Source organism: Pogoniulus pusillus, chromosome 18 (assembly GCF_015220805.1).
Source record: "Pogoniulus pusillus isolate bPogPus1 chromosome 18, bPogPus1.pri, whole genome shotgun sequence".
Taxonomy (NCBI): domain Eukaryota; kingdom Metazoa; phylum Chordata; class Aves; order Piciformes; family Lybiidae; genus Pogoniulus; species Pogoniulus pusillus.
In genome coordinates, this window is record NC_087281.1 from 17,256,363 (window position 1) to 17,283,477 (window position 27,115).

At 43.2% G+C, this 27,115-nt stretch overlaps 1 protein-coding gene across 1 annotated transcript in view; it reads left to right on the forward strand.

Moving 5' to 3' along the window:
* Positions 1–1,128: 1,128 nt before the first annotated feature.
* Positions 1,129–27,115, forward strand: part of GPR137B (G protein-coupled receptor 137B) — a 28,751-nt gene continuing 2,764 nt past the window's right edge. The window contains exons 1-5 of the mRNA XM_064158581.1: positions 1,129–1,831; positions 12,730–12,779; positions 19,009–19,231; positions 22,982–23,135; positions 25,222–25,346. Coding sequence (XP_064014651.1) covers positions 1,463–1,831; positions 12,730–12,779; positions 19,009–19,231; positions 22,982–23,135; positions 25,222–25,346 — 921 coding nt within the window. The 5' untranslated portion in view covers positions 1,129–1,462. The remainder of the gene's footprint in view (positions 1,832–12,729; positions 12,780–19,008; positions 19,232–22,981; positions 23,136–25,221; positions 25,347–27,115) is intronic.

Consider the following 27,115-nt stretch of genomic DNA (forward strand, 5'->3'; position numbering starts at 1 on the left):
ATCACAAGAACCTTCCAAACTTATATATGCTGTAGTTCTATTAATAATCACAAGAACCTTCCAAACTTATATATGCTGGTTTTGTATTAATAATCACAATTATAATACTTGTCTTTTTCAACAAAATAGTAGCTCTGAGCTCCTCTTGGAGCTTTTTAAAGAACCTTCCAAATTTATATATGCTGTAGTTCTATTAATAATCACAATTACAACACTTGTCTTTTTCAACAAAATAGTAGTTCTGAGCTCTTCTTGGGGTGAGGCATTAATAATGGGAATAATTATTTTATTTGGCAGTGTCAGTATTAGGACCTGCATACCTCAAGCATTGTGTTAGCTCACTACATCTCTTTTTTTTCCTGGGGATTATCCCAGGTAGCAAACACTTCTCATAGTTAGTTTACTATAAACGATAGAGCAGAACATGGCAGTGCCCCAGCCAGAGCCAAGGCACCATTATCTGATGTTATATGACTCTATATGTGACCTAAAGACATATGAAGTATTTCCCCTGTGCTACAACTGTCTAAACCGCTCAGTTTGGGTTCTCACTTCTCACCCCCATGAGTCAAACCCAGCAGCCTGCTTTACTACCTATTAATTTGTAGATTTAATCCCAAGGGCACATCTGCACCCTTGTGAGAAGGCGTGTCTGGTCAGCTGTTGCCACAGCGATGGCACAAATAGAAAACAACCAAGAAGAAAAGAACCTGAAGCTGCATGTACACTTTGGTGAATTTGGGTGTTTAGGGGTTTCTATTTGCTCCTGCATACACTGCATTTGGAAGCCTTGATATGCCTTTTCTCTCATTCTAGTGAAGTATGCCAGAAGAAAAAGAAAATACTGTTTGTGTTAGATTTGCTGTGTAAATTTATGTGTTTCTTTATGAACACAAAAGTTTCTGCAGTGCAGAGCTGAACCGTTACAGCTTATTACAGTGATCTGAATTTAATGAAGTTCATTGTTTTAAGGTGCTTTAAATTGTTTCTTTAAAAATGCAGCTAGGTAAAGTAGCTGCTAATTGGGAAACAAGACAAATCCTACAAAGATACGATGGGGCCGCCAGGGGGAAAACATGAGATAGTTGCTTCTTATAGAAAATAGAGCATCACTTAAATGATTCAAAATCCAGATGACTTTCCTTCTTAAAAAACCCGAACAACTCAGCAGCAAACCATGTCTCGGTTTCTTGCGGAGGGTAAAGATTTGCGCACAAACATCAGCAAAGGGCAGCGTTCTGAGCTGTTCCCTGCCAGTTGCTGACAAAGGCAGTCCTAATGAATCATTCTGAATTGTGATCATGTGCTACCAGCCCACAGTGAGCTGCCAAAGAGGAAGTGCAGCTTGTTTTCTTTCATTTTCTTGATTCCCGTGCTGTGGGAAGATGAAAGAAGAAGGAGGAGGAGGAGGCAACAGCGGCAGCCAAACTTAATAAATAATTCGGACGATTCCTGATATCAAATGGAGGCCCCTGAGTGGGACCCACTGAAAAATGACACCCTTCCACCGACTCTGACGCCAGCTGTCCCTCCGTATGTGAAGTTGGGCCTGACCATTGTATATACTGTCTTTTATTCACTGCTTTTTGTGTTCATCTACGTCCAGCTCTGGCTGGTCCTTCACTACCGGCACAAGAGGTTCAGTTACCAAACTGTCTTTCTATTTCTATGCTTGTTTTGGGCTTCTCTCAGGACTGTGCTCTTTTCATTTTACTTCAAAGACTTTGTCACAGCAAATTCTCTCAGCCCCTTCATCTTCTGGCTTCTCTATTGCTTCCCCGTCTGCCTCCAGTTTTTCACCCTGACCCTGATGAATCTTTACTTCACACAGGTAAGCAAGAGATATTTGGTAAACTAAATCTGACAGAATGGTAAAGCTTTTTTGTTTGGTGTTTGTTTGGTTTGGTTTTTTTTAAGAATCGTGAGCAAAAATGTAATTTACAAATGTACCTTGGCAATACAAAAAGCAAATTCTAGGTATTTATTTAGGAATTTTAACTTTTGACCTATATGCAAGTGATCAGTGTTACAGTGAAATTGAAGCCTGAAATGGTCATTTCAGGGATGAAAAATAATATATGTACTGTCTCTTAAGGGGGTGTTGTTTAATTTAAAAACTGGGGGGAAATTGCATAGGAGAGCTTGCAAGCTGCACAGCCAAAATGCTACTCTATTCTTATTCTTTATCACTGCTGTTACTATTTGACTTTATATACCTCCTGTCTTGGCAGGCATGATCTCTATATGCAGTCATAATTGTAATTTCTCATTTTGATTACAAGCCCACCCCCAATTTTTCATAAGCTGGCTAATATGTTTCTGAGTGAGATTTCTGTTCTTTGTATCACACTCAAAACTATTGATCAAGTCTTACTGCAGACCCACATTCCTATAATGTCATGTATGTATAACAAATAGCAGTGGCTCCAGACCCCAGTAAGCACTAAGTGCTGTGTGATCTAAATTAGCCCTGTAGTGGGGTAAAGGAAACAGCAGCATCATACCAGAAAAAGGTGGTGAGAGTGTATCTGTGCTATGGGCAGCTAAGAAACCGAAGGAATTAGGGTGAACAGTGCTCTAGATAGCTGCAGTTACAACTTGTTTGGAATTATTTATGGTGAGCCTGGGTATCTTGGCAGGACAGGATATTGGCATGCTGAGACAAAGACAGGCTGCTGGGCTTGCCTGAGATTTCACAGGAGGCTTGCAGAAGGGCAGGAACTGGATTTGCTACCTTCCCAGTCCCACTACAGTGGCTGGAGCAGGAAGCCAAACCTTCACTGAGATGCCCCTTGTCCAGTTTTCCAGTGCAGGAGTAGTTGACCAGGAGAGCACTCGCCAGCCCTGAAGCACCCTTGGCAGTACTCGGGATGTTGTGATGTGCTCCCCTCGGAACCAGCTTTGTGGCTGGGTCTAGGTGCATCTGTATGGTGTTTAAAAGTGCTCTGTCGTGATTACAGGCCTGTCAATTCTGAATAGCCTGGCTGGAGATATCAGGCTGTTCATGAGAGCTAGCATCCCAGAGCTGAAAGAGCAGCAATGATAAGCATGACAGCTGTAAGAGGATCACCTGAGTTGTAGAGGATATTAAATACTTAGAACCACAGACACAGTGGTTTGCTTTTCTGGATTCAGTGTCTGAAACACCTGCTACCTCACCCTGCTCCATTCTCAGGGATTTGAGATATATTAAGGGATTACAGGAGCATTTCTTCTACATATTGCTCAAATCTAGTTTAGCCACCCGGTGACCTAGCCATAGACATATAGGGCTGCTGTGGAAGTCTGGAGGTAGAATGAGGCATCCTGGGTCTTTGCAAAGCTGAGCTGAGGCTGGTGGTAGCACAGAGGGTGCACAGCAGTCTGCACTCTGTGCATTAGAGTGCTAGTACTTGGGGTCTAAGTGTTGTGGGTAGCTCATTCCTTTTGTCTAAAGAAGACTTTTAAAAAGAACATACAAAATGCACACAGATGTCCTTTTACATTATTTTTGGCATTGTTGTCTGGTACTATTCGGGAAGTGCAAGTTTAGTGGTTGGAAACGAACAAAATGCTAAGGTTCTGACTTTGAGACAATTTCTGCTTTGTCATCATGAATCCTCACAGTCTTCCTCTGAGCCCCTTTGTAGTAGTTACCTGTCTTGAAAAGCTGCTGTGAGGCTCTTGAAATTTTATTGGCAAGGGTCTTTTAGAGTTTGTGATGTGCATCATAATTTGTAAAGATTATGGGGCACCGTAGACAGGCATATTATTAGTATTGTTCCCTTTAGAGCTGGTTGCTCACAGTGAATTCTCACATCAAATATCTCCCTAGCCAAAACAAAGCCTGAAGAAATACAAGCACAGGCATTACAGGAATATAATGTCAGACACAGAATAGGTGCAAGGTTTTTTTTTTAATTCACTGTTATTAGTTCTTTAGTTCTAACCATTGTAAGGTGGCTTGGCTTGAAATTCAGCATCTTTTTGAGACTGTATATTTAATATGCATCTAGCTTTCCTCAGCAGGCAAGCAAGAACTAGTGTGAAAGGGGTGGGGAAAGAGAATTTTGTTTTCAGCAGTGCCTTATAACTTCACAAACCTGTTCAGAAACAACTTTTATCCATTTATTTTCTCTAGAAGGCAAGCAAGAAGAGACTGCAGCTGTGTCTCCTTGCTTGAAAACCATACAGTTTAACTAGAGCTTAGCTAGAGGGAAATAAGTGACCTATGTATACAGTGAGGACAGAGGACTGGGAGAGACTCCAGAGAGTCTCTGGAATTTGCAGGTGTTTATTATTATCTGCTGTACAGCACCCACCAGTTCTAAACCTGGCACTGGTAGGAAAGCTTTTAGACAGAGATGTAAAAAGAGAAAGTGATTTTAAAATATTACAAATCCTCTTGGCCAAACCTAATTTGGCAAGTGCCTGAAGGCATTTGTTTTGGAATAATAAGCTCTTTTGTACCTGACAGAAACTTAGCCAAAACTATTCTCTTTTTAAAAGGTATCTCAAAGCAATGGGAATGCAAATTTCAGCTGTATTTTGTGTGTAGCAAGACAACTAAGCCATGACATTGGCACACCAGAGGTTGTTTTCAGACCTGAGAAATCACCATCAGCACATTCAGCAGAAGGATCTGTAATGTGTTGAGCCAGGTTGCTAACCCGGGGAATCTGTGTTTGAAAAAGGAAGTTGCAATCAAAATAGTTTTGACTAAGAGCAAAGGCTCTTTGCATTAAGAGTCAAGTTCGGGGTCCTTTTGTAAGGTCTTGATGCCTTACATAAGGCAGAATAGAAGGGGCGTTGCAGATAAGGCTTATAAAATGCCAGCTCCTTTCAGACATCACATGCTGGCAAAAAGATGTGTGATTTCTAATGGGAGTGCTACATGTAACAGATCTTCTAATCTTGTGTCCGTATTCATTGTCTTCTAAAGAAAAAAAAAAAAGGCAATCTACTCATCAGGATAAGTCTCTCTCTACTTAGAAATGGTGAAAATAAATCTCAAGTGAAGATGAGATCCAGTGGCACTTTTGTAAAACAATAGCACACCACCAGCAAATAGCTGCATTGTACTAAGCCAGAGCAGCTCCCTGATCCTGACCCATCAGATAGGGAGCTGAAGTGTGTGTTTTCACCTACAGAGATTAAAAGGCCCATAAATATTTGCCTCACACCTGCAGCTCCTGTGGGTTTATGTCGCTGCTTGATAAAGCAAACGTTGCATATCTGTAAATAACATATTTTCCACTTTAAGTGACTCCAGACAGTGAGAATCTCTGTCTAGCTAGACCTTCCCTGCCCTTAACAAAGGGGAGGCTGAGAGGAGTCCTCAGGCTTTACATTCAGTGCCTATGGGCAAAAGTGTAAAGAGGCTCTGGGGAAAAAGAAAGAAAAAAGTTGCCTTTTTTGGTCTATGTGAGGAGGGATGGGCAGAGAAGGGCTTGCTTTTCTTTATCCTGTTTGTTTAGAATTTACCTTTCCCTGGGGAAGAAGATACAAGTGAAGCAGGAGCAAGGCTACTAGGGTGAATGGTTACAGAATCAAAAACCGAGGTCAGGGCCAAAGACAATGAGCCATAGGGCATGGTGAAAACCCCAGACTTCCCCTATGGCCAGGCACAGCAAACTATTTGGTGGATTGTAGGTTTAATCCTCAGGTTGGGAGCAATCTCCAGGACCTAGGGAACCTGATACTGAGCTAAAGAACTGTGAGGCTATATGGGTGGAGAAGAGCTGCTAGGCAGATTTACCTCTCCTTCCTCCACCCTAACCATCTTCCCTTTTCTCTGGCATCCAGACTGAGAAGCTTACCCTGCCTCCCAGGCAGAGCTGATAAAATCAGGGACTTTCAAATGAAGAGAAATTGTACCGAGTAAGACAGTTTGAAGAGGAGCTGGCCACACTGGAAGTGCCTGGCAGGGCAGGATAAAACCAGCACAAGGCTTTCAGGGAGATTATGTGCATCTCAGTGGAACTGGGGCATGTGTTAGCTCTGCGAGGAAAATCAAGAGAACTTCTCATTCTCTAATTACCATTTCAAAAGTTAATCTGTCAGAGAAGAAAGAAGGCTTTTATATTTGGAGATATATATATATATATATATATATATATATGTATATATATATATATATAAGTAGAAATGAACGAAGATTATTATTTATTTAAGGCATTCTTTAGGCCTACACAGGAGTTTGATGTAAAATATTGTCTTCAGCACTGGATCTATAGGAGACAAATTGCAACTGCAGACTGGATGGCTATCATCATCTGACATGAAGAATGAGGTCATTTGACTTAGAAACTAATTTGATAGGAAAGCTACACATTCAAGTTTACCATGGCTGCCAACCCTGCAATGATCTCTGTCCTTTCAGGGCTATTTTTGCCAATTTACAAAAGGCTGAGTATGGCAGTGAGTCATGTTGCTCATGCCCACGCTCTAGTGCTTAAAGAGTAGAGGGGAAGTGTGCATATTTTGGGGAAGCTGACCCAAATGAAATAATGAACACGGGAGAAATAGAGAAAGAGGAAGGTGGGCCTGGGACTGGGAGATAGACAGCAGAAGAAAGATAGGTGCAGATGGGGAGGGGCTCTGGTCCTGCATGAGCTTGTGGTGTATTTTCAGGGTGCAAAGAGAAGTTTGCATGGAGTGTGGAGGAGGAAGAGAGAGGCAGTGGTGAAAGGAATCAGGAAGAAAAATACAGACTCTGCTCCTTATAGAGATTTTGAACTGGTAAATAAAGCTATATTTTCTTTTATGTGTAAAAGGCCATCACATAACCCATAGCTGAGGCTTTTTGGTAAGCTGGGCACCAGTTCCTGTAAAACTGATTTGATTAGCTAGCACTAGTGGTACATGGAAGGTTTATGCCAGACATCACATAGAATCATAGAAGGGTGTGGGATGGAAGGGACCTCCAAATGTCATCTAGTCCAACCTCCTCTACAGTAAGCAAGAGCATCCTCAACTAGATCAGGTTGCCACATCAGTTCAGCTAAATTAGAACATGGATTGCAAATTGTTCCAGTGAGTTTGCCTCCCCCCACCCCGTTCCTGACTCTGGGAATATGGGACCTGACTTTGACACCTTCTTCACTAATACTTAAATGGCCAGAGTGGCTCCTGATATAACTTTCACAGCTGGAGCTGGAACTCTCTTAAGTTAAAGCAGCCTAGCCCTGTCTACTTTCTCTGCTGCCCAGCAGCTCTGCAGAGCAGTTTTGCAGACAAGCCATGATGGACTCGTAAGCAATATCCATTGCTCCTCTGCTGGCACCTGGTAAGAAATTGTTACTGTCAGCTGTTTACATCAGTTCCTGCATCAGGAATTTTCCCTGGCTGTATCAAGAGTCCTTTTTGTACTGCTGCAGTTCTTTATATGCCAGACACATACCTCAAGGGAGTGGGGGAGGGGGTGTGAGAATCTCATTTGAGGTTTCCAGTTCTTTGGCAAAAACAAGGAGTCAAAACAGGATATTTCTCCTTTAAAGAAAAAAGCAAAAGGGGAAATGCTTTTATGAAAGAAAACTAACCCTTTAGACCTTTGAAAATTAGCAAGAGATTTCACTGACTTTTCGGTATTGCTGTTCATTTCAGGTCTTTTTTTCAGTCTGCCTTCTGCTTGCTGTTAAGTCTATTCTTAGGAATAGCCTAGTTTGCTCTGGTTTGCTGGAAGACTTGCTTAGATGACTCAGATGTTGACTGGAAGCTTTCTCAACGCTGTTGCGGGGAGGGGCTATTGAGCAACCCATTTCTTGAGCTAAATGACTCTTAAAAGCAAAAAGCTGCACCCACACATGTAAGTTATATTGAGATCAGCTTCTGATATCTTTACTCCCACTGAACAGCTCTTTATTCTGTGACAGTTGCACTGCGTCTAGGAGGCTATTCAGGAACTAAGGCTCCATTACTGTTTCAGCAAGGTTTAAGCAAAGCTGGCAGAACCTGGCTGGCTGCATTTCTGTCACAGAATCATAGAATCAACCAGGTTGGAAGAGACCTCCAAGATCATCCAGTCCAACCTAGCACCCAGCCCAGTCCAATCAACTAGGCCACGGCACTGAATGCCTCATCCAGTCTTTTCTTGAACACCTCCAGGGACAGTGACTCCACCACCTCCCTGGGCAGCCCATTCCAATGGCAAATCACTCTCTCTGGCAAGAACTTCCTCCTAACATCCAGCCTGTACCTCCACCGGCACAACTTGAGACTGTGTCCCCTTGTTCTACTGCTGGTTGCCTGGCAGAAGAGACTGACTCCCACCTGGCTACAACCTTCCTTCAGGTAGTTGTAGACAGCAATGAGGTCCCCCCTGAGCCTCCTCTTCACCAGGCTACTTTGTAGTAATGTCCATGTCTTATAGTGTAGTTTTCATTCTGTCCAGTGTTAATGTTTTACATAGTGTTCATTGTCTTTCTTAATGGTCATTTTACTCTGATAAAATTCATAAGCCTTTATTGGCTAGGAGAGGCTAACCAAATGTGTACTGACAGTAACAGCTGTATGGGTGATCTCACATCTGGAGATCCTGCTGTATCTGCAGCAGTAATGTCATACTTCATTTCAGCTAAGTTATCCACGGAGCATTTGCTAGGTAGGGCAACCTTGTTCTTGTTTATGTGACAGGAGTGCACCGTGACATTATAGGAGTGAGTGGGTCCTTTTTGGGTAAACCACAGGAGATGAATTTCAGGAACTTGTGAATTTTCTATATTTTGTGGCCTCAGCAAAACTCATTGCCCACTGTAAATTGCTTGTCTTTTGTATTTCTTTGCATAGTCTCTGAATATTTCTGTTCAGTGCTTCTCCTGAAAGCTGGCAAAGATAACAGTACAATATAGAATCATAGAATGCTCTGGGTTGGAAGAGACCTCCAAAGATCATCCAGTCCAACCCCCTCTGCAGCAAACAGGGGCATCCTTAACTAAATCAGGTTGCCCAGAGCCCTGTTAAGCCTCACTTTGAATATGTTCAGGGATGGGGCCCCAACCACTGCCCTGAGCAACCTATTCCAGTGTTCCACTACCATCACGGTAAAGAACCCATTCCTGACTTCCAATCTAAATCTGCTCTTCTCTAGTTTAAAGCCATTGCCCCTTGTCCTATCACTGCAGGCCTTTGTAAACAATCTCTCTCCATCCTTCTTGTAGGCCCCTTCCAGGTACTGGAAGGCCACTATTAGGCCTCCCTGGCACCTCTCTTTCTCCAGGCTGGACAGGCTCCCTCAGCCTGTCCTTGCAGCAGAGGTGCTCCAACCGCCTAATCATTTTCATGGTCCTACTCGGGACCTACTTCAACAGGTCCATGTCCTTCCTGTATTGAGGGCTCCAAAACTGGACGGAGTACTCCAGGTGAGGTCTCACCAGAGAAGAGCAAAATGGTGGAATCACCTCTCTGGATCTGCTGGCAAGGCATCTTCTGATGCAGTCCAGGATCTGATTTGCCTTCTGGGCTGCAAGTGCACATGTCTGCACATGTCCAGCTTCTTGTGCATCAGACCCTCCAAGTCCCTTTCCACAGGGCTGCTTCCTCTCACCTCATCCCCCAGGCCATTTTGATAGTGAGGATCTTTCTGGCCCAGGTGCAGGACCCTGCACTTGCTCTTTTTGAACTTCATGAGGTTCACCTGAGCACATCTCTCCAGCTTGTCCAGATCCCCCTTGGATGACATCTCATGCCTCTGGCATATCAACAAGACTACTCAGTTGGGTGTCATCTGCAAACCTGCTGATGGTGCACTTGATCCACTGTCTGTATCGCTGACAAAAACATTAAACAGCAGAGGTCCCAGTATGGACCCCTGAGGGACACCACCTGTCACTGCTCGCCATCTGGATTTCAAGCCACTGAACATTACCCTCTGGATGCCACCATCCAGCCAATTCCTTATCCATTTAACAGTTCAACCATCAAATCTGTAGCTCTCCAACTTGGCAAGTAGGATGTTGTGGGGGCCTTGCAGAAATCCAGCTAGATCACATCTGTAGGCCATCCCTTATCTGTTGACATAGTCACTTTATCATGGAATGCCACTAGGTTAATCAGGCAGGATTTACCCCTAGTAAAGCCATACTGGCTGTCTTGAATTGCCTCCCCATCCTCCATGTGCCTTATCATGGCATCTAGGAGGATCTGTTCCATGACCTTCCTAGGCACAGAGGTGAGGCTGACAGTTCCCAGGGTCTTCCTTTCTACCCTTTTTAAAAATGTGTATGATATTTCCTTTCTTCCAGTCCCCAGGGACTTCACCTGACTGGCAGGACTTCTCAAATATCACGGAGAGTGGCTTGGCAACTACGTCAGCTAATTCCCTCAGGACTCTGGGATGCATTCCATCAGGTCACATGGACTTATATATCTTCAGGTTCTCCAGATGCTCACACACCTTGTCTTCACCTACAATGGGAGGGACTTTGTTTCCCTGGTCTCCAGCTTGTCATCAACATAAGAGTCATGAGGAGAGAGGTTGCCAGTGGAGACTGAGGCAAAAAAGTTGTTGAGAATCTGTCTTCTCATCCTTTTCCTCATTATTGTTACCAGTTCCCCACTGTTGCTCATCAGTGGGGATAAACTTTCTTTAACCTTTCTTTTCTGGTTAATGAACCTGTAGAATCCTTTCTTGTTTCTCTTTACATCCCTTGCCAAGTTCAGTTCCAGCTGTGCCTTGACTTTCCTGACCTCGTCCTTACACAACCAGGAAACATCCCTATACTCTTCCCAGGATGCCTGTCCTTTCTTCCATTTCCTGTGTAGCCCCAGCTTGCCCAGTCAGGTCGTGACTCAGCCATAATGGTCTCTTGCCTTCCTTGCCTGATTTCTTACATGCGAGGTTTGAGATCTCTTGTGCTATATAGAAAGCATCCTTAATAATCTGCCAGCTCTGTTCCACTCCATCATCCTTGAGGGTTGTTTCCCAAAGGGGTCCTATTCACTAATTCCTTGAAGTTTGCTTGCCTAAAGTTTAGAGTCCTAATTGTACTTCTCGTGGGCTTCATACCCCTTAGGGGGGTGAACTGCACTAGTGCATGATTACTGCACCCAGGCTGCCTTTGACTTTGACATCCCTGATGACTTCACTTGCATGTGTGACAAACAGGTCCAATAACAAATCCTCTTGTATAGGGCTGCTAATTTATTGTCTTAAGAAGTTGTCATCTAGGTACAGTTAGTGCTAAGCAGCTGAATGATGCATCACAGGAAAAAATTTCTATGTCAAGGCAGCTGTTATGATGAATAGGAGTTAAATGACAAGTTGTTCAAGAAGTGCTGGAACAAGTGAATCCTGATTTTATTCCAGATCTGTCTGATGCTTGACTTTGTGCTGTTTTCATATGTGGGACATTTCTTATAATACTTTGCAGTGCAGACACTGTCATACTGGGTGATGTGTTGGAACATTATGAGGGGTTCTTCTCACAGAGTTCATATATAAGATGCATTTACAAGGTTTCTTACTTCCATCAGGTCACTGAGTGTTTTTTGAGAGTGATAAAGGATCATGTCTTTGATGCCTCAAGTATTTTTCCATCATTTCTCTGACCAGAGTATTTTAAGATTAGTGGAGTGACAGACAAATAGGCACAAGCCTACACATGCATACTGATCATGTAAGTCCCATTTCCTTGGGAAAGCATGCTAATCAATTATGCAAGATACAACTAAAGGGCATGCAAAACCAAGTGAAATGAATAAGGCAGGATAACTTGAGGAGAAAAAAATTAGGCAACAACCCAAAATAAGTCATGCAGCATGTTGTTTTTTGGTTGTTTTTTTTTTACTCCTAGCCAATCAGTCTGCTTTGATGTTGATTTAAATGAACATTGCTAAACTGAGTGTGCTTGGAAACCATGTTACCTTATGAAAAAGCAGTGATGTTTATTCTTTAATAAATAAGATACATGCTAATATGTTTTTCATATAATTTCTGATAGTGGTTGAACACCTGTGATGGTATTACCTAGGTATACTGCAGAAAACATGTCAGGACTTTGTCTGTAACAGCGAGGTGACTACTGGGCCTGAGCTTTCAGTAAAAGGACTTATTGTTCTATAGTGAACAGGCAGTCAGCAGAAGCCAAATATGCCTCAGAGCAAACCAATCAGTTTGGTTCTTGAAGGCATCCTTTGGATGATGTGTAGGTGGTGGAGTCGCCGTCCCTGGAGGTGTTCAAAAAAAGACTGGATGAGGCACTTAGTGCCATGGGCTAGTTGATTGGACAGGGCTGGGTGATAGATTGGACTGGATGATCTTGGAGGTCTCTTCCAACCTGGTTGATTCTAATTCTATAATATCCCATTTCAAGCCAGGATGCTATGATGGGGTCTTCACGTGAATAGAGCATCTGAATCAATGTGTTGTTATGGGCTGTTCTGCATGAGACACATGGACTGTTAGGTCATGTAAAAGCCTAATGACTTGCCTCTATGATTCTACTGCTGTTGGTCCTCTTGTGAATCGTGGTATAAAGGAAATTCCTCCCAAGCTGGAGTAAGTGAAAATAACAGTGTAGACAATTGCACAAAAATAATAGTGTAGACAATTTGTACATCATGGCCACCTGCTGAGTGGTTTTAATACTTTCTTAGAGCTTGACTGACATGGTTAAACAACAAATGCTAATCTTTTAAGTAATGAAACCTATTATTTTGTTTCTTGTGACCTGTGAGACAGCATCCCTGCAGATCACAGTCTCTTTGCTTTCATGTACCTTATGTTTGATGCAGTATTTTTCTGTTTTGCAGGTGATTTTCAAAGCTAAGTCAAAATACTCCCCAGAGCTACTGAAATACAGGTAAGAACTATGAAAACATTTCATGTGTTAAAGAGTAGCTGTATTTAACTATTTGTGGTACTCCTACCTTAGCTCTTTATATATCAGTGTTTTATAATGGTGGTTCTGGGGCCAGTTTCTTCCTGCAATGTTTAGAAGTCTGTGTCATTTCACAAAACAAGCACCATTTTTAGACGTGCATGTATTTCAAAGGCAAATATTTCAAAAGCAGGTAGAAAACACTCATCCTGGTGATTCATTTACAGGTTCTCAACATTTGCATTTCTAGATGAATTCAGATCCAGTGTTTTGGTAAAGGTAGCGCAGGAGTAAGTGGGACTGACTGGGTATGTATTAAACCATCAGGTCAGTGGTAATAAGAGACTTAAACACTTTGGGGAAGTGAGAGGAGAGTTGTGAAGGGAAAGAACTAGAGAATGGATTTAAGTTTGTGATGTGTTTGGAAGCTCTTCTGGGAGCTCACACAGAAAGTCCCATGACTCCACAGAGTAGAGGTTATGCTAGCTTTGTATTTAGGTGAAGAGATTTGTTTGGGATCTTGCTGAGCATCAGGAAATGACAAGAATTACTTGAAAGCTCTCCAAAGGGCAGAAATGTCCAGAAAGATGAGGAAGAGCTCAATAAATTGATGTTTATTGTGGCAATGCTTAAAAGCCTCAGGCAGTGTTTAGACAGAGGGGGAGGGAGAGGTTGTCTCTGTTCTAAAGAAAATTTACAGTCTGAATTCAGAATAGGAAAGCAGTAATTTGAAACAGAAATCTGACCTGTTACTTGCTGACTGCTAGGAGAACATGATACTGTATCAACAGGTCAAATATTAACATTGCCCTTTCCTTGTGAAGTTTGTTCATCAGTTGTGTTTTGATACAGTTGAAGAGACAATCATCTGGAGCAATGCTTTAGAAACAATGTTTGGTAGAATGGTAGTACAGTGAGAGCAGGCTTGAGGCAACCCGTACTTGAGCTCCAGAGGGTATGGGACATGTAGGGTGTGATGGCCAACTTAGGGCTGTGGACTCCATGTCGAGCTGCAGCTGATGCAAAAATTGTCAGGTTGAGAACAGAGGCTGCATTTATTTTGGTGATCTCAGGAATGCCATTTTGCAAACCACAAGGGGCAAGAGCTGGATGCTTCCTGGTAAACACCTTCACATCCATTCACCTCCCTCTACACTCTGGCTTCTGTGGGAGGGAAATCCAGAAGTATGGGCTGGCAGACAAGCACAGCACACACATCACCTGACTCCCAGTTCCACCATGCCTCTCCCTGATGGTACACATAAGCAAAGGAATAAACAGGACAGCTTTGCACAAGGTCTGGGCTGCAGGTCAGGGTGGTACGAGGAAGGTTTGTGAACATGTTCCTAACTGGCTTTAGAGACAAAAGTTAGAAGCTTTGGACCCGATCAGCTACTGATATTTGTAGCAAGGCTTTATTCTTGAAAACTGCTTGAAAATGTCTTTCTTCAAGCAAAGGCAGCTTGTCATATTCAGTCAATGCCTACAAAGTGACAACATTAGCACCCTCTTGTAGTACTTGGAGCATTTCTGATATATTGTGACTAGAATTACTCATCTATGCAAATCTATGCTTCCCATAACAGTTCCATGTCCACCCTGACTCTTGCCTGCTGCATTTCTAACAGAGATCACACTTGGATCTGTTCTGGCCTTTTCCTCTTTCAGCTCTGTTGGTAAAGGACTTCAGTAGTATTTTGTTTTAATACCTAGATCTCTTATTATGAACATGGTTAGCCTGTGTAGAAGAGCCCTATAAATAAAGCTGTCCTTGTTTCCTATCTTATATAAGGTAGTTGAAGTGGTGTAATATGTGCACTCCCACAGCTGAGGGCCTGAATCTCAATTGTAACAGGGTAGTGAAAGATAGAATCACAGAGTGGTTTAAGTGGGACCTTTAAAACTCTGCCCTCTCTCTCAGTGGTAGGGACATCTTTCATTAGATCAGGTAGCTCAAATCCTGATGGAAAAGAGGATGATGGATGGCCTACAGCCAGAGCCTGAAGTCTGCACTTACTGAATTTGGTTTTTTTTTTCATTTCTGATTGTGCAATTTTTTTTTTGGGGGGGGAATCCCCTTATTTTCTTTAATCTATGTCAGACATTGTTGTCCAGTATTGGCATCTAGAGATAACTGGTATTTCTGCAATAGATAATGGCAGCACAAGCAGGGAAACAAGGAGGCAGGACTGCAGTCTACGTAGTGGCACAGGAGTCAGAAATCAGGATCATTTCAGATACAGAACAAACTGATAAAAGGCTATCAGAGATTCAGAATCTTAAGCAAACTTAGCACAGCCTACACAATGTTAGTCACTGTGGCAAAAGAGCTCAGGGCAACACCTGTGCCATCTCAATTTCATACTTAAACAGTCCTCCTGCACTTCTCCCTGGGCTGGGGGGTTTCTTACAGTCTCTGGGTTTGGATGAGGCTTGCTGTGCTGCATGTGTGAGCCTTATTACACACAGGCCTTAGACACTGCCTGGTTTCTGAGGAAAGCACATACAAAACACAGCAGTTTCAAAGAGATTTTCCTGTTAAACGAGGTGAATCTTGCTGTGTTCATCTGAAGTTTGACTTCTATGCTCAAAGAAAACCTTAGACGTGTGTTTGTACTTCAGAAAGAACCAGAACAACTTAGCATGTGTCTTCCCAGGCTGAGCCTGATTACACACAGATCCTTTGAATAGTGTAGCCCAAAAAGTGGGGATTAGACACAATAAGCTTTTGAGCAGTGGCTGGTGCAACCTGGAAGCACCTCTCCTGCCCTGCTTTTCTATTTTGTAAAACATCCCAAATGCTCAATCATGCCTTGTAGGTGCCCTTGTAGTTGAGATATAAGGATACATTCTGTCTTTACATGAGTTAGAAATGCTTTCCACAGCTGCAGAGACCCTAAAAACGCCTGGAGAGACACAGCCTGCATCTCCATCAGTTCTTATTCAGAAGTTCAGCAACAAGGCTTCTATTGTCAAAACAGGCACTTATTTACCCAGCCACATCATGTTAATAAGGGGAATGGAAGATCATTATGTGAAGAGATGCACAACTGTCTGGCCACGACAGTCTCACCCTGGCACATAGAGGAGTGTGTGGGCATGAAAGCATGACAATGCTTTTATTTTCACTTTTGGTTTGCTAAACTTCATGAAGGAGAAGCCTTGCTTAGAAGTCTCTGAGCCTTGCAGATTGCAAGCCAGCATCATAGAGCCATAGAACTATATGGGTTGGAAGGGACCTCAAGGATCATCTAGTTCCAATCCACCCTGAAATGGATAGGGACACTTTTCACTAGATTAGGTTTCCCAGAGCCACGTCCAGCCTGGCTTCCACAACCTCTTTGGGCAACCTGTTCCAGTGTCTCACTGTCCTTATAGTGAAGAACTTCTTCCTAATGTGTAATCCAAATCTATCCTCCTCTAGCTTGGATCCATTTCCCCTAGTCCTATTGCTACCTAACACTCTAAAAAGTCTCTCACCAGCTTTCTTGCAGGCCTCCTTCAAATACTGGAAGGCCACAATAAGGTCTCCTCAGAGTCTTATCTTCTCCAAACTGAATAACCTCATCTCTCTCAGCCTGTTCTCACAGGAGAGGAGATCCAGCCCTCTGATCACCCCCATGGCCCTTCTCTGAATATGTTCCAGCACATCCATAATAATAGAGACTCCAGAACTGAACCCAGTACTCCCAATGGGGTCTCACAAGAGCAGTGTGGAGGGGGAGAATCACCTCACTTGACCTGCTGGCCACACTGCTCTTGATGCAACCCAGGATACAATTGTCTTTCTGGGCTACAAGTGTACATTGGCAGCTCATATTGAGCTTCTCATCCACCAGCACCTCCAAGTCCTTTTCTTCAAGGCTTCTCTCAAGCCAGACAGTGCCCAGACTATATCAGTGCCTGGGGTTGCCCCAACCCAGATGCAGGACCCTGCGCTTGGTCTTCTTGAAACTCATGAGATTAGAGTGGGCTTACCTCTTCAGCCTGTCAAGGTCCCTCTGGATGGATCTCTTCCCTCCAGTGTGTCTGCTGCATCACACAGCTTGGTGTTGTTGGCAAACTTGCAGAGGGTGCACTCAATGCCACTCTTTATGTCACCAACAAAGACGCTGAACAAAACTTGTCCCAGTACTGATCCTTGAGGGACTCCACTTGTCACTGGCCTTCACATGGACATGGACCCATTGACAGCCACTCTTTGGGTTCTTTACCCACTAAGTGGTCCACCCATCAAACCCATATTTTATCAGCTCAAAGACCAGGATACCATGTGGGACAATGTCAGATGCTTTGCTCAGGTCCAGATAAATGGCGTTGGCTCCTCTCTCCTTGTCTGTTGATCTTATGACCTTGTCATAGAAGGCCACCAGTTTTGTCAGGCATGATTTGCCCTTGGTAAAGCTGTGTTGATTGCACCAAATCACTTCTTCATTATTCTTCTGCCTCAGCAGTGCCTCCAGGAGGATCTGCTCCATGATCTTACTGGGCACGGAGGTGAGACTGACTGGCCTGTAGTTCCCTGGATCACCCTTCTCACCAAGAGCGGAGTGAAGTGGAAGGTCTCTCTGCCTAAGATGAAGAAAAAGAGAGCATATACTTACTGTCTTGCAAGCAGGCAGCATCTAAGAGTGTACTTTTCCTGTAAACCTGAACACCATCAAAATATTTCACCTGCACTACAATAGGGGAGCAGAAATGAGACAGTTAAATAGACTTCAGGAGAGGAAGGAGAGGAATATGCATGACCACCACTGAAAGACTCTTGACATATTAATGAAAGCCGTAAATGTACCATCACTACAACTGGGGACTGCCTCCTGCTATGAGAAAGTTCTTTCAGGACCGCAATGCTTTCAGCATTAAACTTTGAGGTTTAAAGGAACTGTAGCTACCTATCCTAAGAACAAACCCCTGCACTGGAAGGCTAAGAATGAGTACAATCTTTCCCCCTTAAGAGAGAGTTTCCATGATTGTCAAGGAAAAGACAACATCCTCACTCACTGCCAGATGTAGCTGGAAAGAAGGGCATTGATTCACCAGCAGGGACTTTCAGTCTTTTGGTTCCCCCTGGAAACTCTAACACACTTTAAGGGTCTCAAAAGAATACCATTTCCTTTCTTGCCTGCTAAAAAGAAGTAGATTATTCCTCAGCTTTGAAGATGCATTGGTGTTACCCCGAAAGGATATGGATGTGTGAAAGAAGATCACCATTGGGTGAAGTATGTTTACAGTCAGAATTAGATTCCTCAGGGACAGTCTGCATGTTTGCTGTCAGCCTATTTCAAAGTTCCAGCAGACATAAAAAGCTGTGGGCAGTGATGGCAGATTAGTACTCTTATCAGTAATTTCCTTGGTCAGCAATGATAATGAAGTAAGCAAACACCTGAAATGGAAACATGACTGCATGAGTTTTTTTGGTTGGTTGGTTTTTTTAAATGAAAAGCTCCACAGGTGTGTGTAGGAGTAAGAAAGAATTAGAAGTAGCTTTTCTTGAGTATATGGTAAGCATACCTTGCAGGTATCACTGCTGGGTAGGTGTGGAAATTACAGCTGGAAATAAACAGTCCAGCTTCTGTCTGCCACGTTTCTGTTCCAACTCTGCTCCTGTGATTGTGCAAAACAACTTTTTGCCTGGCATAGATGGCAAAATGCCAACCCAGAATCACTGTGCATAAATGTATTGATATTTATTTCAAGAGGTTGCCCATGGTCAAGTTATTTAGAAAAAGGGACAGAGAAAGATGCTGGGGAACCACTAACTCAGAAATGTTTCCTACTGTTAGACAATGGTGTAATAGAACCAGGGCCAAAACATGTCCATTCCAGAAAGCTCAACCTTTAACAAGATTTCTCCTGTCAGTGAGCAGTCAGAGGGTTTGTGTTGTATATGAAGTGCATGTTCTAAGAAAGTTCACATGTATTTAAGTAGTTTTTAAGAACTGTGCTATTGTATTCCTGTGGCAACAGTCTTCCATGTTTTGTTGCTGACATCAGTGTCTTTACTTACAGCTTGTTGTGTAACTGTAAAAACAGGCTTGAAATCACCTAGGTTAATCTCTCTAGCAAGCCGAAGCACTATGATTTAGGCTTGAGTGGCTGGTCACTCTCAGCCCAATGTGTGCAGCTTTCATTGCTCAGTGACAACTTCCATCTCGTGACACACTTACTGAACAATGTCACTAAACCTGTTTTCTCCTCACTCTCCCAGGTTGCCCCTCTACCTGGCTTCTCTTTTCATAAGTCTCCTCTTCCTCTTGGTGAATTTAACATGTGCAGTATTGGTGAGGACACAGAATTCAGAGAGAAAAGTCATTGTCTCTGTCCGGGTGGCAATTAATGACACCTTGTTTGTGCTGTGTGCCGTTTCACTCTCCATCTGCCTGTATAAGATTTCCAAGATGTCTTTAGCCAACATTTACTTGGAGTCCAAGGTAAGGTACATTTTCAATTCTTTTCAAGTACCTTCTGAATGACAAGGGCAGTGTGAGGCAAAGCCACACAGTTCTTTAGATCCCCTGAGCCCTGGTAACCATAAATTTCCCTTCTTGTGCTTTGGATGGCTGTCCTGCTCAATATCCAAATTAAGTACTAAGTGCTAGCAAGAGCGCTTCTGGCTAAAAAGTGTGACACAAAAAAGGGCAGTTTTCAGGCAGAATTCACTGAATTTCTTGGCTGGATTTTCTCATAGTTGTTTGTCAAGTAGATTCTGCTTTCTATCTGCATCTGAAGATGACTTAATTTTAGTAATGCTATGTAGAAGTGGCCTATATTTTGGTATCCTTCATCTTATAAATTAATAACTAAGTGAAATGTTTAAGGTAGCAGCATGCTAAAGATAAGACAGAGGAATATGAATACAACTTTATGCATTTTCATATCCTCCTACAAATAAGAATAATGTGTTTTAAAAGAATGACTGCACTATAAATTCAGTCGAGTGGGGAGAAGGGGACCAAAGTCTCTCACATTAATCTAAAAAAATGTTCTTTCAAGAAACATTTTAGATTTACATCTTTGGATACATTCAGTGGTCAAGGCACAGGGTGGCATCCCATTTGTTACAGAATCAGGGGTGGTTTGTGTTTGTAGATAAGGGAACAGAGCTTTGAAAGCTTTTTGGTTTAGCAGTAGATCATTAGATCTTAAATAAAATCATTAGTTAAACCACTAGCACATTTATCTTTACCACAACAAAACTCATCCAAAAATGTAAGTTTCAGCTACTCTTTAGAAAAATCTTAGAATAAAATCCCTCTCTGCATTATTTAATCAGATGAAAGGAGTACTTCTCCTGTTTACTCAGATCTGGCCATACCGCACAACCGAAAGTTCAGGGATGAATTTAAAAACACAGCTTGGTTTGTTGATTGGTTTTCCCCCCACCCCAAGCCTGTCACTTGCTGACCAAAGGGCATGGGCAATGGATTATTTTTACTAGTAAGAAAAGTTTTTTTTTACTACTGCAAATCACAAAGGCCTAGATCCCTGTAACAAGCAGTACTAACCTAAGGGAGGCTTTGTTGGATTACTTTGTTCTACTTCCTCCTCCTGCAGGAAATCTGATTTTCTTTGCTTCAATCTGTTTCACAAAATTCAGACAAACTCTGACATTACTGCAGGCAGGAAAGGGCAGGACACTCACTGGTGAAAGCTGGAATGTGGAAAAGAAAATTCAAGAGTACTTCGCTTCTCTCTGCTGATCTGAAATGGGAATTCCTCTGAGGACTTTCAGTAGAATTTGACTGCACAGAGTTAGGGATACAGATGGTTGGAATTGCCAGTGAGGAAACATCCTGCCACTGCTCTGCTGAAAAAAAGCTAGCTAAAGAAGAAAAATCCCTTCCCTACAGTGGTATAACAGCAGTAGCATTGGAGAGAATGTGTGCTCTACCATGAGAATAGGTAGCTATGGGTACTGGCAGTCTTTTGTTTGCATCTCCCATCTGCTGGCATATGTCTTCTGACCACAAATGAAAATGTGTTCACCTAGACGCTGCAGTGTGCAGGGAGAGCCTGGTTCTCAGCACCAAGGAAGTGCACAGCCCTGCCCATAAGTGGTGAATTGGGCCAGACCTGTGCTGGCCAGAAGCATCACGCAGTGGAACACTCCACAAACTCAGGCCTCCTCCTCTTTCCTGTAGGCCTCTGTGACTGGAAAAGGATTCCTTTGGCTCTACTTTTACTGTTGCTCTATCCCTCACCCAAACCACCAAATATATTTGACAAGGCTCAAACGCAGAACACTTTAATTACCTTTTTGGTGTTTGGTGGGTTTAAGTTTGTTAAACCTTGAGTATATTTAACTATAAGCTGTTACAGAATGGCAGCTACATAGGGAAACCCACACACAGTAATGCCAATCCCATTCTCCACTTCTGCTGCCTTTAGTCTGTGAGTGCCACTGAACTGGGAAATGGTGCGTGGCAGTCAGCTGCTTCTCCCTGCACTCTCACCCTCGGTTTCCATGACTTGCTGGTACTAAAAGAGAATAGAGAACGCCCTACAAAAGATTTTCTTTTTATGGCATTTCTTATCTGCTGCTCTTGCCACAGGTTTCACCACTGCCTGCTACGTCTGTGGCTTCTATTGCTGCAGCACAGCAGGCGCTTGGCCCGCTCTAAAATGGCTGCAGGTTACGGCCTGGTGAGCACCGGTAGTGGTAGCCTATCATTGCCAGCATTCACTTGGAGAGACTGGCTGTGCTCGGCAGTTGGTAGCACTTGCAAGCCTGATTGTGCCATGAATCACTGTTACTTTGCCAGGAAAGCAGGCAAGCTCTCTTTTGTCAGGATTTTGTGACTGGTCCCCCAGCCTGCCTTTGCTGACACTCACCGCGGAGCGCAGATGGAGCTGCTGGGTTGACAGAGCCGCAGGAATAAGTAGCCACCAAGGAGGGTGAGCAGCAGAGGGGCCCTGCCGCTCTCCTGAAGGCTGGGGGTTCAGGGCATGGTGCCGCGGGGACTTTTACCGGTGTTTGGCTAGCCATTGTGTTCTGGCTGCGCTTTGCTCGCCACAGCGCCCTGGAGCGCCGCTCCTCGGCTGCAGACTTGGCAGCAGAGCGCACGGGCGGAGAGCAGGGCGCAGAGCTTCCTGCTTCCCGCGCTGTGGCACAGACAGGCCTGTGAGGGCACCGGCGGCTTCCTCCCCAGCCTCTCTCACAGACAATCCACCTTAGCGGTGTGGGTCTGCCAGCACAGGCAGAGGGCAGTGCTGGTGAAGCAAGTAACTGCGAGGTATCCCACTCCTCTAGAAGCACGCGGTGCTTTAAGCTGTTTTTCTCCTTCGACTGTGCAAAGGACTACTCCAGAGACAATGCATGAGGTTTACTTAGAGCTTCTCTCGGGGCCAGTCCCGTTTTTGTACGTCTGCCTGCTTCTGTGAGCAGACTTACTCTGATCCCTGCAGCCATGGCTTCTGGGTTTCTTCCTTGCTGCTGCAACTCCTGTGCTGGTGTCTCAGTCCTCCAGTGACCCTTCCCACCTGACACAGTGGCCAGGTGTTTCACTTGTTCCTCATGATGGGTTAGGCTCTTTCCCTGCTCTGTCCATTTTTCTCTCTGGGGCTTAGGAACTGTTGTTAGCTCACACACTGTAGTCCAATTCTTCCCCTTGTGCCCAAGTTCCCACTCACAGACTGCCCAGCCGTGGTCACTCTGCCCACAGGCTGTGCTTCCACTTGGTCTTCTCTGAGTTGACACCAGGTAAGGCAGGATGAGCTGTGCTTAACTGCTGACTGTTACGATCCCTGTGCTTAGGAAGTAGGTGCACGGCAAGCACAGCAAGATTGCATCGTGCTAGCTAGCCAGAATGTGATACAAGATGCTCTGTAGCTAATCTGGAGCTAAAGGGCAAATTCTCCTGCTCCATCTGATACCGAATGTAGCTCTTAGGTGTTTTCACAGTTCGGAAAGCAGCACTTGTACAATAAATTGTAGGAATTAGTCACAGCCCATCTTCATGAGGGCTGCAACTGCTACCACTGCCTAATAAAATGGAAACAACTGCACTAATAAAATGCAGGAATATACATAAGTATAGTATCATATCATAGGATATACTGATCAAAGAATGAAGATGTCAGTTGCATCACACAGAGTAGGATGACAATCCTTGAAGTCCATGCAAAGCAATGATTTTCTCAGCTGCTTCATGAATAATAACCTGTATTTAAATCTCTTCCAGGGCTCATCTGTGTGTCAGGTGACAAGTATAGGAGTGACTGTTATACTACTTTATACCTCACGAGCCTGTTACAACTTGTTCATCTTATCTTTTTCCCAAACCAAGAAAGTCAATTCTTTTGATTACGACTGGTACAACGTATCAGATCAGGCAAGTATGAAAACATTTGCTAATGAAAAAATGCATTCTGCAGATGATGGCTGATTTCAAGACAAAAGGAATGAATATATTAAAATCTTTCTTTTTCCTTTTTTCTTCTTTTTTTTTTTTTTTCTTTCATTCAATTAAGACTGTATTGTTCCAGGAATACTAATTCCCAATAACTTCAGCATAAGAAGAAAAAAATTCTTTGGTGCTGAAAGTAACACTACCCAAATAATTTGGAGGCCGGGGGGGGGAGGAGGGGAGGAAACAACTTAATTTTATTCTTTACAAGGAAAAAGAAAAGGCTTTTACTTTTTTTTTTTTTTTTAGTGTTTTTTTTTCCCATTAGAAAGAGAGTAACATACTTGGAGAGGCAGAAACACAATACCTGATTCTACTTGAATGCTCTGTCCAAAAGTCATCATCAAATCTACTGCCATCCAGGGATGTGAAGCTACTTAGCTTAATTCTGTTATTAGCATGTTAACTTCTGTAGTTTGAGGATAAGACTAAGATTCTACCCAACTTTTAGCTGCAAGTGACAATTTGGATTGAAGCTAACAATTGATAAAAACATTAAAGGAAACAGCAGGTGATTCATGCTCTGTCTGAAAGTCATCATCAAATCTACTGCCATCCAGGGCTTTGAAGCTATTTACCTTAATTCTGTTACTGGCATTGTTAACTTCTGTAGTTTGAGGATAAGACTAAGATTCTCCCCAGCTTTTAACTGCAAATGACAATTTGGATTGAAGCTAACAATTGATGAAAACATGAAAGGAAATAGCAGGTGATTCTTCTTTGAGCTTTCTGAAATTGGGGCATTTGGCTCCTTTTTCTTCTTCAAAGAGTGTAGTTAGGCCCTTGTAGTTTTCCAGCTCTGTCAAGGCTAGGCAAAATGGCAGGCTTGAGTTGACCAGTAGATGAAACTGTAAATAAGGAGATAAACAGTAGGATAGGATTGCTTAGAGAATCTAATTATGAGTTAGCTGAGTAGGGTCTGTCAAGAGACCACTACTCAACCCTGCTCTGATGAGGAGGAGTGCAGCTAGGTGATGCCATTCCGTGTAACTAGAACAGGTTTAGGCAGAAGGGTGAGTGGCATCTCCTGACACCTTCCCCCTTGTTGTCTGGGTCTGCAGTGCTGCTCCTGCTCCTGCTGACCCCTGCAGGGACACTTCTCGTGTTGACTCCTATTTCCCCTGTGGAGTCAGAGGTTGCTCACAGGGAGCTAACTGAAATTGCCTACTACTGATTTTTTTAACATCTGACCTGACTTCTGACATTATGGTTGCCTGGATTTTGGGGTAAATTATTACAGCCATATGTAAACCACTTGGAATCAATGAGCTCAATTTGGTACCAGAATCAAAAGCCACATAAAAGTAGAATCCAATGTTTGTACCCATGGTCTAGCCTTGAGCTCTGTGGTAAAGGGTTGGACTTGATGATCTGTGAGGTCTCTTCCAAGCCTGATGATACTGTGATACTCTGGTCAGTTGTCAGGAACATCACCCTTCTCTCTTCCATACAAAACACATGAGAAGACAGGATTTTCCCTCTGGAACTCTGGTGAATGGTGGAGGGATCCCTAGAGAGAAGGTCAAGGTTAATGCTAGAATAGCAGCATGGTTAGTCAAGCTAAAAATATGGACCAATTTGAAGGGATCCAAGCCTTAATTCTTACAAGCAGATCGCCACTATACCTTTGAAGACCTGCGCATTGATTGTTCCTATATTATTTCCAGCTGGAAAAGGACTGGTGAAATTGTTTCTCATTACCAGGATTTGATCACTTGGTTTCCTGCCAGACTCTGAGAATAGGAACTCTTGCATTAGATTTTAATGATGAAAAGACACGAGAAGGAGAGGCAGGAGGAGAAGATGTAGAAGGAAAGGGAAGACCCAATAAGATAGTACCCTGATTCTTCTAGTATGCCTTTGTCAGCCAGGTTAATCTGGCTTTACCAAATGGAGTTTCTGGTCATGTCAGGTATTCTAGCCACTTCAATATAGATTATAAGGAAGGTGGCTCCTACACTCTTACATGAGCTGCTATTTTTAAACACTCTCCTCTTTAATTTTTCAACAGGCAGATCTGAAATGTCAGCTGGGAGATGCAGGTTACATAGTGTTTGGAGTGATCCTTTTCATCTGGGAGCTTTTGCCTACTTCTTTGGTTGTGTATTTCTTCCGTGTTCGAAACCCTACAAAAGATCTAGTAAGTGGAATTTGTTACTGCAATGTCCAGGTGGGTCTGGAGGGCACATGTTGTGAAGGAGTTTTTGAATCTTTACATTTTGACTTTTCAATGTGCCCTTGGCAGAACAAATGCAATCCAAACTTCCTAATTCTTTATACTGACTCCTCATGAAAGAAGCTCATATTTTCCAAGAAGAACAAAGGTGTTTCTCAGGCAGTGGACCTTAAAAATGGAGAACCTTCTTATATTTAGGGGCATTTTTCCTTTGAATTAATACAGTACTTTATTGGAGTAAATGGAAAAGAAGTCTATTGTTCAAACTTAGAGTCTTTTCTCACATAGCAGTGAAAAGGACCATGTGCTAACTGGTCAAATTCTTTCAGCTGTGTACTCATTGAATTGTTTCCATGTCAAAAAACAATAGCTAGAACAAGCACTTGCTGATGTTTTTGTTTGCTGTTTCAGCAGAACAGAGATTAAGGTGTAAGTTGTAAGGAAAATTCCATCTAAATATCCTTAATATCCAAGCAGTTACTAAATGGACAAATGTCTTTTTACAGCTATAGGCAGTATCCCCAGGTTAGTGTATGGGTTAGTTAGGGTATGGTGGTTGACAGGCACCTGGTATCAGTCTTGTATTCAACAAGACTAAGTGCAGGATCCTGTGTCTGGGTCAAGGCAATCCCAAGCACAAACACAGGCTGGGCAGTGAGTGGCCGGAGAGCAGCCCTGAGGAGAAGGGCTTGAAGGTGCTGGTGGACGAGAAGCTCAACATGAGGCAGCAGTGTGCACTTGCAGCCTGGAGGACCAAACAGAGCCTGGGCTGCATGAGGAGAAGTGTGGCCAGCAGGTCGAGTGAGGTGATTCTTCCCCTCTGCTCTGCTAAGACCCCACCTGGAGTACTGCATCCAGTTCTGGAGCCCCTATTAAAAGAGGAATGTGGACATTCTGGAGTGTGTCCAGAGAAGGGCCACGAGGATGATCAGAGGGCTCAGAGGAAAACTGGAAATTACTTAGAAACAGAAATGAACTTTAACAAGGCAAAACTGAACCTCAGTGCAGGTAAGCCACAAGAGGGAGACCAAGGGCCACAGGACTTTAATGTGTTCAGGGGGCCAACTGTTGGAGCAGTTAAGTTTCTAACAGTCCAGCAGCTGAAAATGCCCAGCCAGAAGGCATAGGTTTAGATTTTAAACAAACTTTCTTTCAGTTAAACAAACAAAACCAAAGCCAAACAACCTAGTAATAATTCTGATTTTTTATAAATCAGAAATGTTCTTTGTTTTAATCAGGCACAAGCACAAGAAATTGTGGCTTTACATTTCATTCACAACTTCAGAAACAAAAAAGTTTGAGAAGGGGCAGTCTGCATTCAGCACTGCTTAAAGGTTAAGCTCCATTCCACAGAGGACTGTAGCCAGGAACAAGTTATCTGGCTGCTCTGGTGCTAACTCAGGGTAACTGCAGTACGTGGTTCTTTGCCTTGCCATACCTCAGCCAGATGAATGTTGGAAATGAGCCTATTTTTCGTTCATCTTTGTCAGTTATTTAATATCTGAAAAGTAGGAGAAGGTTAAACTGCTCTCATTCTTATGATCAAAGGGAAGATATCATTCTAGTGCATCCACAGGTGCAGGAAGCCCTGTTTCTTGGGGACAAATTCGTGCACCATAAAAGGCTCACATGGGTCCTAGCTGTTCCTCTGTACTGTTTCCAGAATCAAACTGAACTTCAAAATCTATGTTTTCTGTTTTGATTCATGGAGAAACAAAGGTGAAATTCTTTGT